The following is an 18,533-nucleotide window of genomic DNA, read 5'->3' on the forward strand; positions in this document are numbered from 1 at the left end:
ACAGATTCTTCTTGTCTCTAGTACTCCTAGATTCATGGGAACTAGTATTCCTATTTCCATGAAGACTAGTACTTTGAATTATACAGTGACTAAGCCTTCCTTGGCTTCCTATATAAATAGAGGCTAGTCCTCTTGGAATTTCATCAATTGGGTGGAATTTTGAATGATTGTTTGTTTAACTTTATTTCAATTGCATGGTTGTGAATTGAGAAAGTTGTTTTTGTTAAAGTGAATTGGTTGAGAGGTGCACGTTTATTGTGTTTAGGGGTAAACTTGGAAATGGTGGAAAAGAGGAGGACCTTAAGGCCAAACACAACCTCATCGAGACGAAGATTTTCTTTGCTACGACGATGTTAGACCTAAGAGCACTTCACAACGGTAGAGATTTGTCATTTTTGCAAATATTAAAGTACAAGCAAGGGAAAATTGTAAGGATTAGAAAATTCTGGGACTAAATTAAAATAAAGGACAAATATGGGGTGTAAATAACATTTTACACGTTGATATTTTCTTAGATTTTTTTAGTATCATGCTCATATTTACGTGATGTAGAATAGAAGAAATATAAGATATGATTATCAGCATTGGCATAAGGTTGTTTATGAAGTGTGATGTTTTGAACAATTGGGTGAGTGTGTAAAGATGTGTTTGGTTTAGGGTGTAAGGGTGTGATTGGTTAGGGTTAAGACTACCCTTCTATAGTACCTGTCCCCCATCCAGACATCAACTAGCTTGTGTTGTTTTTCTTAGCCTCTTGCATGTATTGAGAAGGTTTGTACTATTGCATGGTAGTAGCATCCTATCGGGATAGGATGGATGCCTAACAAGTTACAAGCCGAAGTACAACCATGCCAATGTAGGCAAGATGGTTCCGAGTATGTGTGCGTAGGGGGAGGGGGGTGGCTCTTGCTGGTGGGGTATATTTAGCCTCTGTGCGCAGTAGAGATGGCCAGTACTACCAAATGATGAAATAACATTCCATCCTACTTGGACAGGACAAGCATCTGACGAGCTCCATACATGATTATTTCCCTTTTGCCAATGTAGGCAGGGCAAGGGTACACCTATGCCAGTGTAGGCAAGATGGATCCGATTGTTATGTGTTGCTAGTTTACTTGTCTATATATAGGGACCTACACTGGAGTGTACCTTTGTAGATCCCCTGGATACTATTGAAGTGGTGGTGATGGTAATCATTGCTTTAACCACATGAAGAAACTTGGTTGACACCTAGTAAAAGTATGCTTGGGTAGGAGTTGGTTGACACCCAGCGAGAATATGCTTGGGTGGGAGCTAGTTGACACTTAGTAGGAATAAGGCTTGGGTGGGAGTTGGTTGACACTCGGCGAGAATTGGCTTTGAGTGGAATTGGTTGATATCCAATGAGTTTAGGCTTGGGAAGGATTTGGCTTTTAGTTGTGAGATACACACCCAGTTTGGAGGTTGCATCATTTTATGTGAATATAACATGATGATCCACAAAATTCGAAAAGTTGATACAAGGATGTAGATTATATAAGGAAATGAGTAGGCTTGGGTAGGATTTGGTTTTTAGTTATGAGATACACACCCTTGTTGGGAATGAGTGGGTATGAATTAAGGTTTGACAACTTTCATAAATTATATAAAGAAAGTATTGCTTCGCTAAGGGCATGGTTACGTGTTGCGTGTAATGTAAGAGGTTTTCACATGCATATTTTTAGGTTAAAAGTTATTTTCATATATGAACTGTATTATCCACTCATTGGGCTCTCCAGCTCATTGTTTTATATTTTCCCCATGTTTGCATACAAGGACCGTGAGGCATTCTTATGCTTTAGGTTGGCCCACAAACGCATGTTCATTGGCATAGTACTTGTACATCTTAGAACACTTTGATACTATTTTTTATGTAAATTGATTTCTAATGCTTACACTTTCAGAATCATGTTTTGAGTTGTATTATTGTCATTAAAGTTTTATAAATGGTTTAAAAAAAAAAATTCAACCTCCTCTTAGGATCCTGAGTCCCTTGGAGCGTCGAATCCAATGGGGATAAGGAATACCCAAGAGGGGGCGTGACACCTACATCCACCCATCGTTAACACTAGGAGTGAAATCGAGTCAAGTCAAGTCAAGTATCTAGTAAATTGAACTAGACTCGATCGCTACAGTCCCGAGTTCGAGTTTGAGTTCGAGTATGATCGAGCCTGATAAATCAAGTTCAAACTTGAACTCAGTACTTAAAATTGGAAATCGATTTTGAATTCGAGTTCGTATAATCGAGTTTTTTTTTAGTTTTAATCGAGTTCAAGTTCGAACTCGTTTTCGAGCTCATCTAATAGAGGTGGATTTACAAATTTTATAACTTTTAAATAACATATAACCCCTATTACTTTAAAAACTATCGAGTTTGAAAATACTCATGAAGATATCGAGTCGAGTTCTACTATGATCAAACTCAACTCGATTAACTACTCAAACTCGAACTCGACTTGACTAATATCAAGTCAAGTTCAAGTAGCTCGCAGGTAGCTCGACTTGATTTTCACCCCTAGATGACACTCTAACTCTTAGTATTTTATATTGATTTTGGGAGATAGACTAATAACCAAACAATAATACTATACTTACAAAGAAATCTTACAAAGATCTCCAAACAAAGTCACTCTTCCATTCATTTTTGCCGCCTCACTTTATATGAAGATCTTTGTAAAATTTCTTTATAAGTATAGTATTACTCATAACCAAAACACCTATGTTTAAGTGCATGTATATAGGCGTCATAAACCTAAGTTGGAATCCTTATAATTATTAAAGTAGGATTCATAATCTTGTAATAATTAAATGAATCTATTTTCACCGTAGGTTCAAAGCCCATGGTCTAGTGGTAGATTTTGGGTCTTTCTAAAGCTTGTTAACAAGAGTTTAAAAACCTACAACCATACCACAGTTATATTTTATTTTATTTAAAAAAAAAAAAAAAAAAGACACCTACAACCATAACCACAAATATATTTTATTTTATTTTTCTCGAAAAAATTATAAAATAAAATTCTTTGAAATTAATACAGAGCTACATAAGGGACCATTATGGAAATATTTAATTAAAGCTCCAATGAATGACCACGTTATCTATTTAACTCGTAAATACAATAGGCCTTGATCCATTAATTAATACATTAATCTGTTTAATTTTAAGTTAAAACTCTATCCATATGACAATTAATAAAATGCATCTGTATCCTCATAAAATATCAATAATTGGAGCTAGGAGAAATTATTGTTTTACCTCTTCAATTACATCTTAATCTTTGGAGATCATTTTTCATCTAGTGGATAATAAAAATTGTCACAATTTATACAAATATACACAGTCTCAATTTTTGATGAATCTAATCATCAAATATTTGGCCAAGATTATTATCCAAATCCCAGAAAAATCCTGAAGGTGATATTTCAATCTCACTTAAGAGTCGCGAATTTCATATCTATGGATTAGAGTTCTCAATGCTTATAAGTACATTCTCCTAACCAGCCAAGGTATTGACCATATTCATGTGGTCTCACCTTTTATTCTAATATAAGAAGACAATACTATATACAAGAGCTACTATATCCACTCAATATTTAGATAGACACACCCTTAATTGTTAAGAGTGTGAATTTAATACTCAATTACGGTATTTACACTAAATATTAAATTCATGCAATCCGTTCTAAATGCACAAGTGTCTTTGCCTAAAGTCTCCACTTTAATGACTTGAGACATGTCATTCCCCATTAAGGCAAACAACACAACCATAACTAAATAAAGTGTCCAACTTTAATTGAAGTCATGAACAAGTTTTGGACTTATATAAAGAACTATGTCTCTCATATATTACCACCTCATATAAATAGTTATTTAGATTGATCTAAGTCCAATTACCTTAGAAATTTAGTTGTTTAAGTTATCAAGTAACTTAACATGTATGATTTATCATGAATAAAACTTTTTTATCCATTATCTCAATTTTTATCACCGAAAAACATCTTGCATCTAGGGCCCATCAACTGAGCCTTTAAAACACCATCGATCCATCTTTCATCAGTTTCTAATATAGCAACCACGATATTAGCATGGCAACACCATACAAATCACCCACAATAGTCATGATTCCTTCCATGCACTCTGCCTTGTTTGCGTCAACTATTAACCCACAATAGTCATGATTCCTTCCATGACTCCTTCCGTTGCTTTTTATCATGCAATTTTCTGCATCAAACTTGAGGGAGGATCAAGCATAAATTTTCAGAACTAAAACACTCCAAAACAACAATATATCTTCCTCAAAACGGATCAAAACTGCTTTGGTACACAAGATTGGATCTTGGAACTTACCCCAAAAAAAAGATTAGATCTTGGCCACCTGTAAAGTTATCAGATAAAAAACCACCTAGAAGAACGTCAAACGCACAAGGCACCAGCTCAAAGTAAAGCCATCAAATCAAATAACCTACTAGAAGAACATCAAACACACAAAGCAGCAGCTCAAGGTGAGGGAATCAGTTTCTATTCAACAAGCAAACAGAATTGCAGAAAAATGACAGAGATGATGGAACACCCATCAATTTCCCATGTCCCCCAAATACAACCATTCACCCTTATATACCAGAAACCTAAAAAACTAATTCATCCTATTCATGATGAAATCACCAAAATGTCCTGGTAGTCTTCTCACACGGGTATCATGATCAAATAGCCTGGAAGGAGCCACATCACCCCGCTGACTTGGACCACCAGATGGTAATGTCGTTGCAATGCCATGTCCTCCAACAGAAACCTTGTCCTCCAACAGAAACCTTGTCCTCAAGGTTGGACTGAGGTAACCATGCCCGCATTTCTTCCTCACTTTCCCAAGTAGCCTCGTCGTCAGGTAGTCCTTCCCACTTAATCAACAGTTGAGAAATAGATTTCTTACCTGTACGCAAGGAACGGCGAGCTAGTACAACCTCAGGTTGCAGAACTGGCCCCGTAGAAATGGAAGTAGTAGGGAACACCGCTTGCGGCACCGCAGCTGAAGGAACACATGGTTTCAACAAGGACACGTGAAAGACCGGTTGTATTGTTGCATGTGAAGGGAGCTCTAGACAATAAGCAAACTTGTTACAAACAGTAGAGCCGCGGAGGCCCCCCAGGCAAAAATCCTGCGTCTGTCACTGCTTGCAAACAGAAGAGCTCCTGCCAAAACGAGCTAATGAACAATGGATCTGTTATGCCTTAAAAGTCACGCCTATGTCAGCTCATTTAATGTCTTCTTGTACCAGCTGTCAAGCCCATATCTCCAAAGATATTCTCACCAACCATATCTCCTTTCAAGAGATGAATGGATGAGAGTCTTCCATGTGTCAAGGCAACTTGCAAAACACTCATTACATTGAGTGTTTTGGTGAATAAATGGGCATTTTCTCTTCACAAAGAAGAGAGGCTGGAGGCTGGGTTGAGATTTGAGCTTCATTTCATTCTCTCTCTGTAAACACTGTATTTCTTCATCTTTGTATGCCTTACGGGCAAAATCATAGAAATAGTCAGAGATCAATAAAATAACAGTGGATGTAGGAGTCGCTTGTTGCATCCGAACCACTATAAAAACCCCTCTTACCAATCTTTTATTTATGTTTTCTACAACATATATAATCTCAGCTCCATATTCAAATCTCATGGATCCATCACGTGTGATTCCTAAGTCCGCTTAGCGCTTCTCACGTGTGAGTAATTGGCGTCCAAAATCAAGTGTCAACAATTTGGTGGCCCATGCAGGTCTGATTCTCAAACCTACGTACAAGTTCTTCGATCGTGTGGATAGATCATAGATCGCACGCATCCGAGTTCTCCGATCACGTGGCCAGATCATAGATCGCACGCATCAGCTCTCCAATCGCATGGCCAGGTCGCTAATCACATGCATTAGAGCTTCGATCGCGTGGCCAAATCGCAGATCGCACGTGTCAAAGCTCTCCGATCGCGTGGCCAGATCACAGATCGCACATGTCAAAATTCTCAAATTGCTTGGTCAGATCGCTGATCGCACGCTCAAATCGCATGTTCAAGACCGTTCAGATCACGTGCTCAAATCGCCCAGATCACGTGGCCAGATCACTTATCGCACGCTCAGGTCGTGCTCGTTATGTGCTCAGGTCGAGATCAGGTCGTGCTCATTCAGGTCGAGCCCAGGTTGTCTTGTTATGTGTTCAAGTCGAGCCTAGGTCGTGTTCGTTATGTGTTCAAGTCGAGCCCAGGTCGTTTTGACCTCTCATTGAGCTCGTTTTGACATTTCAGGTCGAGGTCGTTTTGACCTCTCAAGTCGAGGTCGTTTTGACCTCTCAGGTCAAGCTCGTTATGACCTTCTTAGGTTAAGCTCGTTTTGACCTCTCAAGTCGAGGTCGTTTTGACCTCTCACGTCAAGGTCATTTTGACCTCTCAGGTCGAGGTCATTTTGCTCATTGAGCTCATTTTGACCTCTCAGGTTGAGCTTGTTTAGCTCAAATTGAGCTCGTTTTGCCCTCAAGTTGAGCTCGTTTTGCTCAAGTTGAGCTTGTTTTGCTCAAGTTGAGCTCGTTTTGCTCATTGAGTTCGTTTTGACCTCTCAGGTCGAGCTCGTTATGACCTTCTCAGGTTAAGCTCATTTTGACTTCTCAGGTTGAACTCGTTTAGCTCAGATTTAAGCTCGTTTTGCCCTCAAGTTGAGCTTGTTTTGCTCAAGTTGAGCTCGTTTTGCTCATTGAGTTCGTTTTGACCTCTCAGTTCGAGGTCGTTTTGACCTCTCAGGTCGAGCTCCTAAGAGATTTCAAGTCAAGTTCCTAATAGATTTCAGGTTGAGCTCCTAGCTCCTAACAGATTTCAGGTCGTTTTCCTAACAGATTTCAGATCGTTTTCTTAACAGATTTTAGTTCGAGCTCTTCAGTTCGAGACTGCAGCAATTCAGATCAAAGACTTGAGTTTCTGAAGCGCAATTACGCACTTCAAAAACTGGGGGGCTTCTGTTATGCGTCAAAAGTCATGTCTATATCAGCTCATTTAATGACTTCTTGTACCAGCTGCCAAGCCCATATCTCCAAAGATATTCTCACCAACCATATCTCCTTTCAAGAGATGAATGGACGAGAGCCTTCCATGTGTCAAGGCAACTTGCAAAACACTCATTACATCAAGTTTTTGGGTGAATAAATGGGCATTTTCTCTTGAGGAAGAAGAGAGGCTGGAGGCTAGGTTGAGATTTGAGCTTCATTTCATTCTCTCTCTGTAAACATTGTATTTCTTCATCTTTGTATGCCTTACGGGCAAAATCATAGAAATAGTCAGAGATCACTAAAATAACAGTGGATGTAGGAGTCGCTTGTTGCATCCGAACCACTATAAAAACCCCTCTTACCAATCTTTTATTTATGTTTTCTGCAACATATATAATCTCAGCTCCATATTCAAATCTCATGGATCCATCACGTGTGATTCCTAAGTCCGCTTAGCGCTTCTCACGTGTGAGTAGTTGGCGTCTAAAATCAAGCGTCAACAGGATCCCTGTCAGACACTATTGATTTCCACAATCCATGAAGCCTTAGGATTTCTGAGCAAACACAGTCGCCACTTTTGAATTGGCAAATGAAGGGGATGAAGCAATGAAGTGGGCATATTTGCTGAGGTGATCAACCACCACCATGATAGCAGTCGTTCCTTCAGAGTTAGGTAATCTAGTAATAAAGCCCATGCTAATATCCTCCCATACACGACTTGGAATTGGTAGTGGTTGTAATAACCCACCAGGCGACGCATTGGGGCACTTCATTTGGCAGCAAGCATGGCAGCTCTGGACATGACTTTAGATGTCTTTGCGCATGTTCTTCTAACAAAAATTAGTGGCCATTCGCTTGAAGGTTCGTAAAGTCCCAGCATGACCACCCACTGGACTATCATGGAACTCACTAACTGAAAGCGGAGGGGGGAATCCTCAGGAATGACCAATCGGTTATGCCAAAATAGCAACCCATCATCACGCCCTATATAATCAGGTATAGAGGTCAAAGCAGTAAGCAATTGTTGTTGAATGGCCTGTAAGGCTGGATTAGTAGTAATCTCCTGTCGTAAACTTGACAAAAAATCAAATGAAGGGTTAGAAAAAACCAAAAAACACTATGTAGGCACCCGAGACAACGTATCAGCGACTTTGCTTTCTTTGCTAGGGTAGTACTCAATATCAAAGTCATAGCCAATTCGCTTGGCAAGCCATTGCTGTTGTTCGGAAGTGTGAATAGTCTAAGAAGTGAGGTTCCAAAGGCTTTCTTGATCTATCTTAATGATGAATTTCTGGCCAAGGACATATTGCCGCCATTTCTGAACTGCTGTAGTAATAGCAAACATCTCCCGTGATATGTTAGAAGAACTTGCATTCAAGATGAGAGCTTCTTACTAAAATAAGCAATGGGGTGACCTTTCTGAGTAAGTATCGCCCCTATACCCGAACCTGAGGCATCTGTCTCGATGGTAAATGGCAAGGTAAAATTTGGTAAGGCCAGTATTGGAACCAAGGTCAACACGTGCTGCAATTGTTCAAAAGCTTGTTGTGCTTGGGCAGACTAAATAAACCCATCCTTTTGAAGTAAATTAGTTAGAGGAGCAACCATTTAAGCATAACCGTGAACAAACCGATGGTAATAGCCAATGAGGCCCAAAAATCCTCTCAAACTCTTTACCAAAAAGGGAATAGGCCACTCCAAAATTGCCTGGATTTTCTCTATCTCTACCTCAGTTCCCTTACTTGAAACCACAGGCCCAAGTGTCACGACCCGATTGCTTCCCTTCGGACTCATGCGGCCTTAGTTGCCAATCTCCCGACGATTGCCTTAAGTCAGCCTTGCTTGCTCACGCTCCTAGCCCTAAAAGTAAGAAAACACTCACACAAACTCACAAGAGATGCTAGAAGATAATTCTTTACTAATGAGAGAACTTTACAATTCTTGTATGGTTTGGCCAAATGAAGGCCTCCCCCTTTTATAGTAGTTGGAGTTTACAATGGACGGTCTAGATCTCCCGAAATCAACGGTGGAGATTAGCTAACTCCAAACTACCATCTACCAACTACTATCTACCAACTATCATATTAATTACAAGATTCTAGCATATACAAGAGTATTCCGGAGGGTTCTAGAATGTCGGAGTGACGCACACCAAGTGTTTGATGAAATGCTTGAGAGGCGTCACATTAAGTGGAAAGATTCTTGGTTCAAGATGTTATCCGAAGTTTGCCATGAAGAGCAAAGGGGGAGGGAGGCCAATCCTAACCCCAACCCTTCCAAGAAGAACTCTCGAGGAGGGAAGGACAAGTCTGTGGACGTGATAGCCTCCATGGAAGCACAAGTGATGTGCAACGAGGTGAATGTTGCCGAAGTGAAGGAACACCTTGACGTCCTCGATCAAAAGATGGACGATGTGGAAGGCATGGTTGAAACCATGGGAGAGTTTCGCCAAGATGCTGCCGAGAAGCACCAAGCTTCTGTGGAGTTCCAATCGGTGGTGTTGGACTCTCTCAGGGCATTATAAGCTCAAGTGGAAGAGCTCCAATTGGGCCTAGAGGAAAGCAAAGGTGATTAGGCATTTTGCAAAAAGGCGGTGGCAAACGGGGTCATCACCAATGTCCCACCTCCCGCAAGGGTCGAAGTTCCAAGATCACGAAAGTATAGGGGAAAGTGGGATGCCCAAGAGTTGGAGAACTTTCTATGGTCCATGGAGAGATACTTCGAAGCTACTAATGTCCAAAGTGAGCAAGAGAGGGTGAACATTGCAATTGGTATCTTGAGGATCATGCAATCGCATGGTGGCAACGGAAGCATGCTAAGATTGTGCAAGGTACATGCATCATTAACACTTGGGAGTTGCTCAAGTGTGAGATCAAAAAGCAATTCTATCCGGGCAATGTGGCATATGAAGCATGGAAGAAGATGCGAGAACTTAAGCATACGGGGCCTATTTCCAGGTATGTAGACGAGTTCTCTAAACTTATCCTTCAAGTTGATAATATGAACTCGGAAGATTTGCTATTCAATTTTATGGAGGGGCTCCAACCCTGGGCACAAAGGGAACTCCAAAAGCGTCAAGTTGCCAATATCTCCACAGCCCTTACCGAAGCCGACACCCTTGTTGAGTTCCGCAAGGGTGAATCATCCAAGCCGAAGAAAGATGGCAAGCTCGATTATGGCAAAGGTGGGGGAGGAAAGGGAGACAAACCTTTCGACCGAGAAAAGGGAGACAAGCTGCCTCACAAGAAGGAATGGTGGAAGGATGGCAAGAAGGAATACAAGTGCCACGAGAATTGTTATCTTTGCGATGGGGATCATTAGATCCGGGATTGCCCCAAGCGCAAGGCCTTCAATGCCATGTTCGAAGAGAAGCAACCTGAGACATTCGCATCCAAGACCGCCAACATGGGGTGCCTCCAACTTCTCAATGCCCTAAAGGTAAAGCCCGCACAACCTAAAGTTCAAGATAAGTCCCTCATGCTTGTTGAAGCCACCATCAACGGGAAGAAAGTTCAAGCCTTATTGGACACGGGTGCTTCCAGCAACTTCATCAAAGATAGTGCGACAATACGATTAGGCCTCAAGGTAGAGAAATTAGATGGATGGCTCTAGACGGTGAATGCTGAAGCTAAACCACTTGGGGGCGTGGCTTAGAATGTTAAGCTACATCTTAGCACATGGAGCGGCAAGGTAACATTTTCAGTTGCACCCTTAGATGATTTTAACCTTGTTCTTGGCATGGAGTTTCTCAGGCAATTCAATGCGGTGCCCCTACCGCGATACAACTTTATGTGCATCCTGGAGGGAGTTCCATGTATGGTTCCGATAGTGAGCAAGGCCGCACCAAGCAACCAACTCTCCGCAATGCAAATTGAGAAAGGACTCAAGCAGAAAGAAGAGACCTTTCTTGCCATGTTGCATGAGTTAGAGGATGAGGGAGGTGTGGATACCGTGGAGCCAATACCGGAGGGAATATCCTAAGTCCTTGAAGAATACAAGGATGTCATGCCACCCGAGTTGCCAAAATGCCTACCACCTAGGAGGGAGGTGGACCATAAGATTGAGCTAGAGCCGAGAGCAAAACCACTCGCCAAAGCTCCATACCAAATGTCACAACTAGAATTAAATGAGTTGCGGAGACAACTCAAGGAACTTCTAGAGGCCAGATTTATCAAGCTTTGAAAGCACCATATGAAGCTCCGGTTCTCTTTCAAAAGAAGCATGATGGGTCGCTTCGCCTTTGCATCGACTACCAGGCACTTAACAAGGTAACCATAAAAAACAAGTATCCCATTCCACTAATTGTCGACTTGTTTGATCAACTTGGATAGGCCAAATATTTATCTACGCTTGATTTGAGATCGGGTTATTACCAAGTGCGGATTGCAGAGGGGGATGAGCCAAAGACCGCATGTGTAACGTGTTATGGAACTTTTGAGTTCAAAGTCATGCCATTCGGCCTCACCAATGCCCCTGCCACATTTTGCACCATCATGAACCACATCATCCATCCATACCTTGATCGGTTCATGGTGGTTTACCTCAACAACATTGTGGTGTACAAAAATACTCTTAAAGAGCATGTCGAGCACTTGCGAACAGTCTTCCGAATGTTGCAAGAAAATGGGTTATATGTCAAGCGGGAGAAGTGCTCGTTTGCCAAGCCGAAGGTAGAGTTTCTCGGCCACCAAATCACAAACGGGAAGCTCATCATGGATAAAGCCAAGGTGCAGGCTATTACGGAGTGGGAAGCTCTAACAAAGGTTACCGAGTTACGCTCTTTCTTGGGCCTTGTCAATTACTATTGAAGATTCATCAAAGGCTATTCCACCATTGTCGCACCACTCACAGATTTGCTCAAGAAGGCCACAAAATGGGAGTGGACGGTTGATTGCCAACATGCCTTTGACTCTTTGAAGAGGGCCATCATGGAGGAGCTGGTGTTAGCATTGCCCAACCATTTGAGGTATATACTAATGCATCTGACTTTGCTATTGGAGGTGTGTTAATGTAGGATGAGCATCCCATAGTGTTTGAAAGCCGGAAGCTTAATGATTCGGAGCGGTGATACACGGTACAAGAGAAAGAGATAACAGCTGTGGTGCATTGTCTACGCACTTGGCGGCATTTTTTACTTGGGTCCAAGTTCTTGGTGAAGACAGATAATGTGGCAACAAGTTACTTCCAGAGTCAAAAGAAACTCAGCCCCAAGCAAGCTAGATGGCAAGATTTCTTGGCCGAGTTTGACTATGTGTTGGAGTACAAGCCCGGGAAAGGCAACATAGTGGCAAATGCATTGAGTCGGAAGGCCGAGTTTGCAGCCATAAGTAAGATACAAGGGATCTTCTCAAGCTCATAAACGAGGGCCTCGAGCATGACACATTGGCCAAGCAACTCATCTCCTTAGGTCAAGATGGCAAGACCCAACGCTTTTGGGTAGAAGATGGCATCTTGTACACCAAAGGGAGAAGGGTGTATTTTCCAAAGTGAGGAAATTTGCAGAGGAACTTGATCGAGGAGTGTCACGACACCAAATGGGCTGGACATCCCAGACGAAGGCGCACTCGAGCACTATTGGAGGCAGTTTATTATTGGCCACAAATGCGGGACGATGTGGAACAATTTGTGAGAACTTGTCTTGTGTGCCAACAAGATAAGGTGGAACACCAAAGCCCACAGGATTATTGGAACCGTTACCCATACCAAGCAGACCATGAGAGAGCATCTCAATGGATTTCATAGTGTGCTTGCCGAAATCCGAGAGCTTTAGTACAATTATTGTTGTGGTGAACATGTTGTCGAAATATGCCACCTTGTAACACCTACTGAAAACTAGTACAATGCATGCAATTAACAATGGAAAATTTGGCCCAAAAAGTTTCTTTTCATTACAGTTCACATGTCTTTTATACACAAAAGTTACTGTTTACAAAAGTGCATTTCAAAAGACAAAATAGGGGAACAGTGTAGCTATTGCTCCTCGCGCGCCGACGCCCCTCCAACCGCATCAACACCTAGAACCTGCATCCACAAAGGAAAATAACGGGGTGAGCACAAATAATGCTCAGTAAGTAAAACTCTCTAACTGTCTGTCCCCGTGTGTGACTCTTAATTCTTTCCTTTTCTAATTCTGTTTCTATTTCTGTTTCTAATAACATCATGGCCTCATCTTACCGGAGGTACGGCCGGATGGCGTTCACACAGCACCATCTCACTCTCTATGGCTATCGGGTGGAATTCACACAGTACCAACCCGTTCTTAGTGACTACCGAGTGAGGATCACAAAGCACCAACTCGGTTCTTCCTAACTATCGGGTGGAGATCACCTAGCACCTACCCGTTCCTCATGAATTTTGGGTAACGATCACCAAGCATTTACCCGTCTCTAGTCACTATCGGGTGATGATCACAAAGCATCAACCCGCTTCTACTAACTGTTGGATGATGATCACAAAGCATCAACCCACTTATCTAATAACTAATCGGATAGTGATCACAAAGCATCTACCCCATTTCTATTACTCATTGGGTGACGATCACAAAGCATCGACCCATCTCTAAGGGCTATTCGGATGATGATCACAAAGCATCAATCCGATTCCCATAACGGTCGGGTGATGATCACAAAGCATCATCCCAACTATACTACTCTTCTAACTCATTCTATTGTAGCATTTTTCAATGCTCTCTACCCTTAGAGTAATTTTACCCACTAAGCTCTCTACTCATAGGGTATTTCTAAACACAAAGTTTCCTACTCTTCCTTAGGTCACTTTTCAATGCATATAACAATGCACATGGATGATTCATCTCTACTAATGCACTTGTGAAATGCCAACATGCAATGTTGCAAGAATTAAGGTTCATTACTCACACTCAAACCTCTATTAGGCATTTCATCAAACAACTCATGTGCACTATAAAACTCTATCATAGCCATGAATCTAAAACTTTTCCTAACCATCCAAAATGGGGAAAAACCCCTTCACAAAGTCATAATAACCTGTCAAATAAAACACTTCCAAAAAGGGTTCCATAACACCCCTTCAAATCCATCTCAACTACCTTGCCAAACCAACAACCCATTTCTCATATTTGCAAAGTAATAACATTCACAAAGCATAGAAGTTTCTATTTAATCCTTCATACATGCCATATTACATGTATATCACATACATACATCAAATCTATTAAAACCCTAATCAAGAAATTTCATAAATCTCAACTTGGGTTGGGTTTTACTTACTTGCTATGGAGAGACTTCACCAAATCCTCTTTCCACTTGGTTTCTTGACTATTCTCTCTACTCTTAACCAAAAGAATGAAAACCCTCAAATTTCAATATGGGTTAAAACTCCCAAATCACACAACTTAAGTAGAGATTCTTACCTTAGAAAGCCTTAGGTTGCTTTTTATACCCCCAAATCACTTCAAAATCCCTTGGAAAACCTTGATCAAGAGAGAAGAGAAGTTGAGAGGAAGAAGAATGGAGTGCTGCGTTTGAGGAGAAGAAATGAGGGGTTTTGTTAATTCTAATCCCTTTTAATGAAATGTATAACAAAGCATTCCCATATTGCCCTTACTCTTCTTTGGGAATTCCATCTATATCCTTTGGTTCATTACAAACTCACCCCCATGTCAACACATTCTCCATGAAAAATCCTTACAATTAACTCCCCACTTTTCCTGCTAAAAAGGGGTAGAAAGGTCAAATTGTCCTTAGGGAAGAAAATGTCTAAAACTCAACCAACATTTTATTCGGCCTGTCGCCGCGGCGAAGAAACATTTGTCGCCGCGGCGAAACTGTCCAGAGAGTTTCACCCTTGGTTCAACCCATCTTCGCCGCGGCGAAGATTCTTCTTCGCCCCGGCGAAGCTTGGTACACTCAAATCCTTCTATTTTCAACTAATTTCAGGGCAACAATCAACATAACATTCAAACAAACAAATATAACAAAAACCAACTCGATTAAGGGCGAAAGAGGAAACAATAACAACGTACCTCAAGCGGGGCGTTACACACCTTCATCCCCGCACCAAAGGAGTGTACAGCGGAAGACACGCCCAAACTCTTCTTCAAACATGTGGTGAAGTATTGGGGTCTTCCGAAGTCTATCATCAGTAATCGGGATAGTCGGTTCACAGGGAGATTTTGGACCGAGTTGTTCAAACTGATGAGGTTGGCATTGTAATTTTCCACAAGCTTTCATCCTTAAACTGACGGGCAAACCAAGAGAGTGGATGCCTTACTAGAGATATATCTGCAACACTTTGTGAGCGCCAACCAACTTGATTGGGCAAAGTTGATTGATGTAGCCCAATTCTCCTATAATTTGCAGAGGAGTGAAGCCACCAACAAGAGCCCATTCGAGATGGTGATAGGCCAACAACCACTCACGCTGCATACCTTGGGTACAAGTTATAAGGGGAGCAACCCCACGACATTCAAAGTTGCTAAGTCATGGCATGAATAAGCCGACATCACATGAGCATATCTTGACAAAGCAACCAAGAAAATGAAGAAGTGGGTAGACAAAAAGCCGAGGCATGTGGAGTACAACATGGGAGATCTAGTACTTGTCAAAATCCTCCCATCATAACACAAGTCCACCCAGCCACTACACAGAGCCCTTGTCCAAAAATATAAGGGGCCATTTCCCATAATCAAGAGGGTCGGTAATGTATCCTATAAGCTTGAGTTGCCCTCTTGATTGAGACTTCATCCGGTCTTCCATGTGAGTTGTTTGAAGCCATACCATGAAGATGCAGAAGATCCAGGAAGGGGAGAATCAAAATGGGCACCATTTGGCAACACCAAGTTCTATGACAATGAGGTGGAGTGTGTGTTAGCCGACCATGTCATTCGACAAAAGGGCCACCCTCCAAGTCAGGAATACTTTGTCAAATGGAAAGGGCTACCGAAAAGTGAAGCTAGTTGGGAACCCAAAGATGCATTGTGGTAATTCAAAGACAAGGTCCAATAATTCCACGAAGAGTCGATGAGGACGTCTTTGGATTAGGTGGGCGAGAATGTGATGCCTCTCAAACATTTCATCAAACACTTGGTGTGCGTCACCCCGACATTCTAGAACCTTCTGGAATACTCTTGTATATGCTAGAATCTTGTAATTAATATGGTAGTTGGTAGATATTAGTTGGTAGGGGGTAGTTTGGAGTTAGCTAATCTCCACCATTGACTTCGGGAGATCTAGACCGTCCATTGTAAACTCCAACTACTATAAAAGGGGGAGGCCTTCATTTGGCCAAACCATCCAAGAATTGTAAAGTTCTCTCATTAGTAAAGAATTATCTTCTAACATCTCTTGTGAGTTTGTGTGAGTGTTTTCTTACTTGCCTAGCTAGAAGCGTAAGCAAGCATGGCTGACTTAGGGCAATCATCGGGAGATTGGCACCTAAGGCCGCACGAGTCCGAAGGGAAGCAATCGGGTTGTGACACAAGGTACCGAATAGAATATTTCCCAAAGTCACACTTAGACCGCTTTGCCACAAAGCAATGTGTTGGATCCCCGCATATTCGCAACTCAAAATAAAGCAGACAAAAACTCAAATGAAACAGGAAATGGCAATAATGAAATGAAAATGACAAACTTAATATTTATATTAATCAAACAAAGCATAAAAGAAATGGATGGACTAATTCAGTAATTGGAATCAGTCACCTTACATAAAAAGAAAAACTTACAAATTAACAGGAAAGTACTCCCCATCCCAGCTTAACTTCGAGGGTCAACTTTCCTCCCCAATATCCCATATGAATTTCTGATGATCATCCCCCAATTGCCTCCCTTTTTTATTCACTTTTCCTCCTAACTGAATTATTCCCTTATCCCGTCTTTTACTACCATTTGTTCACCCAATAACCAATTCTTAATAGCTCACTCAACCTTTACACCTCATCCATCAGAATCTTTCTTGTTACAGCCTGAATTCCCCTACTTGCCTCCCTTGGTTTTCTTACTGTATACCACATATCGGGTGGTTTCATCATTACCCGCCCCAAGGTGGAAAGAAGGAAATTGACAGTTGAGAGTAGAAAAATCTTCCTATGTGTTTTCATAGTGAGGTAGCCCTTGCCATTTGATAAGGACTTCATAATCTCTATTCAATAACAGACGCATTTTCAACACTTCTTCAGGCTCAACATTGAGAACCATATCTTTATCAAGGTTGTCTAGTAGGGGTTGAGTCATAGGTGGAGGGAATGTGGCCTTCTTGAGTTGAGAAACATGGAACACATTATGGATTCGGGCGGTCGATGGTAGTGTCAGCCAGTAAGCTACTTTGCCTATATTATCGGCAATCAGAAAAGGGCCATAATATCGGGGGCTTAGCTTCTCATTTAATCTGGTAGCTAAAGAGCGGAAACGGTAAGGTTGAAGTTTCAAATAAACTGTTTCACCCACAATAAAAGTTACCTCCCGTCGTTTCCCATCACTATAGCATTTCATGCGGTTTTGAGTCTTAACAAGGTTGTCCTTCAATTCTTGTAATATGAAGTTGTGATCCTGTAATTGTTGGTTCACCTCATCAATCATCAAACAGTTATCAATAGACTTCAAGTGAGATGGTGGATCTTGGCCATAGAGTGCCCTAAAAGGTGTCATTCCTGTAGAGCTATTATAGGTAGTTCTGAACCAAAATTCTGCCTAATGGATCCATTTTGGCCACTGCCGTGGTTGGCTACTCATAAAACAGCAAAGATAAGTCTCTAAGCATCTGTTAACCACCTCGGATTGGTCATCTATTTGCAGGTGATAGGCCAAACTCATAAGAAGATGGGTGCCAGATTGTTTAAACAATTCTTTCCAAAAAAGACTCATAAATACACGGTCACGATCTGAAATGATGGTCCGCGGAAACCCATGTAGCTGTATGATTTCTTGTGCAAATAAGGTTGCCACATCTTTTGCTGTGTAAGGGTGTTTGAGGGTGAGACAATGCTTATATTTTGTGAGTTGATTGACAACCACTAAAATAGTATCAACATTCTGAATTCGGGGAAGTCCCATTGTAAAATCCATTGAAACGTCTTCCCAAACTTGAATGGGGATCGAAAGAGGTTGTAGAAGAACAGTTGGACTAAGGGCGTCGTATTTATTTTGTTAACAGGTTGAGCAGGCCGCAACAAAGGATTAGACATCTCTTTTCATCCCTTCCCAATAAACCACATTAGCAAGCCTCTTATAAGTGAAAAAAAAAATCCAAAGTGCCCGCCAATTGGTGAAGAATGAAATACTTTTAGAAGCTTCTAGATATGTAGGCCGAGTTTGGGTAGCACCAGGCAGTAATTGACTTCCTTGCAGCCGAAAAGGAGGACAACTATTGGGATCCTTAAGTAAGTCTTGGATAATCAATCATAACTTAGGATCTTGATGAATTGTCTTTTCGATCTCTTCTATTCCTGCAAAACACACTAAGAAGAGGACTGCTTGTTCGATTGGTTCACCCTTTTGAGACAATGCATCCACAACTCTATTTTC

The 18,533-nt window shown here is 41.4% G+C and overlaps 1 protein-coding gene across 1 annotated transcript; it reads right to left on the reverse strand.

Moving 5' to 3' along the window:
• Nucleotides 1–17,096: 17,096 nt before the first annotated feature.
• Nucleotides 17,097–17,657, reverse strand: LOC116138499. Its single transcript, XM_031424205.1, has one exon. It carries the CDS (start codon nucleotides 17,655–17,657, stop codon nucleotides 17,097–17,099), a length of 561 nt encoding a protein of 186 aa, XP_031280065.1.
• Between the last annotated feature and the right edge of the window lie 876 nt (nucleotides 17,658–18,533).

This window comes from Pistacia vera, unplaced genomic scaffold (genome assembly GCF_008641045.1).
Source record: "Pistacia vera cultivar Batoury unplaced genomic scaffold, PisVer_v2 Contig341, whole genome shotgun sequence".
Classification (NCBI taxonomy): domain Eukaryota; kingdom Viridiplantae; phylum Streptophyta; class Magnoliopsida; order Sapindales; family Anacardiaceae; genus Pistacia; species Pistacia vera.

Excerpts from the sequence above, each read along its gene's own strand:
- LOC116138499 (XM_031424205.1), bottom strand. The coding sequence starts at position 17,657 with ATGACACCTTTTAGGGCACTCTATGGCCAAGATCCACCATCTCACTTG.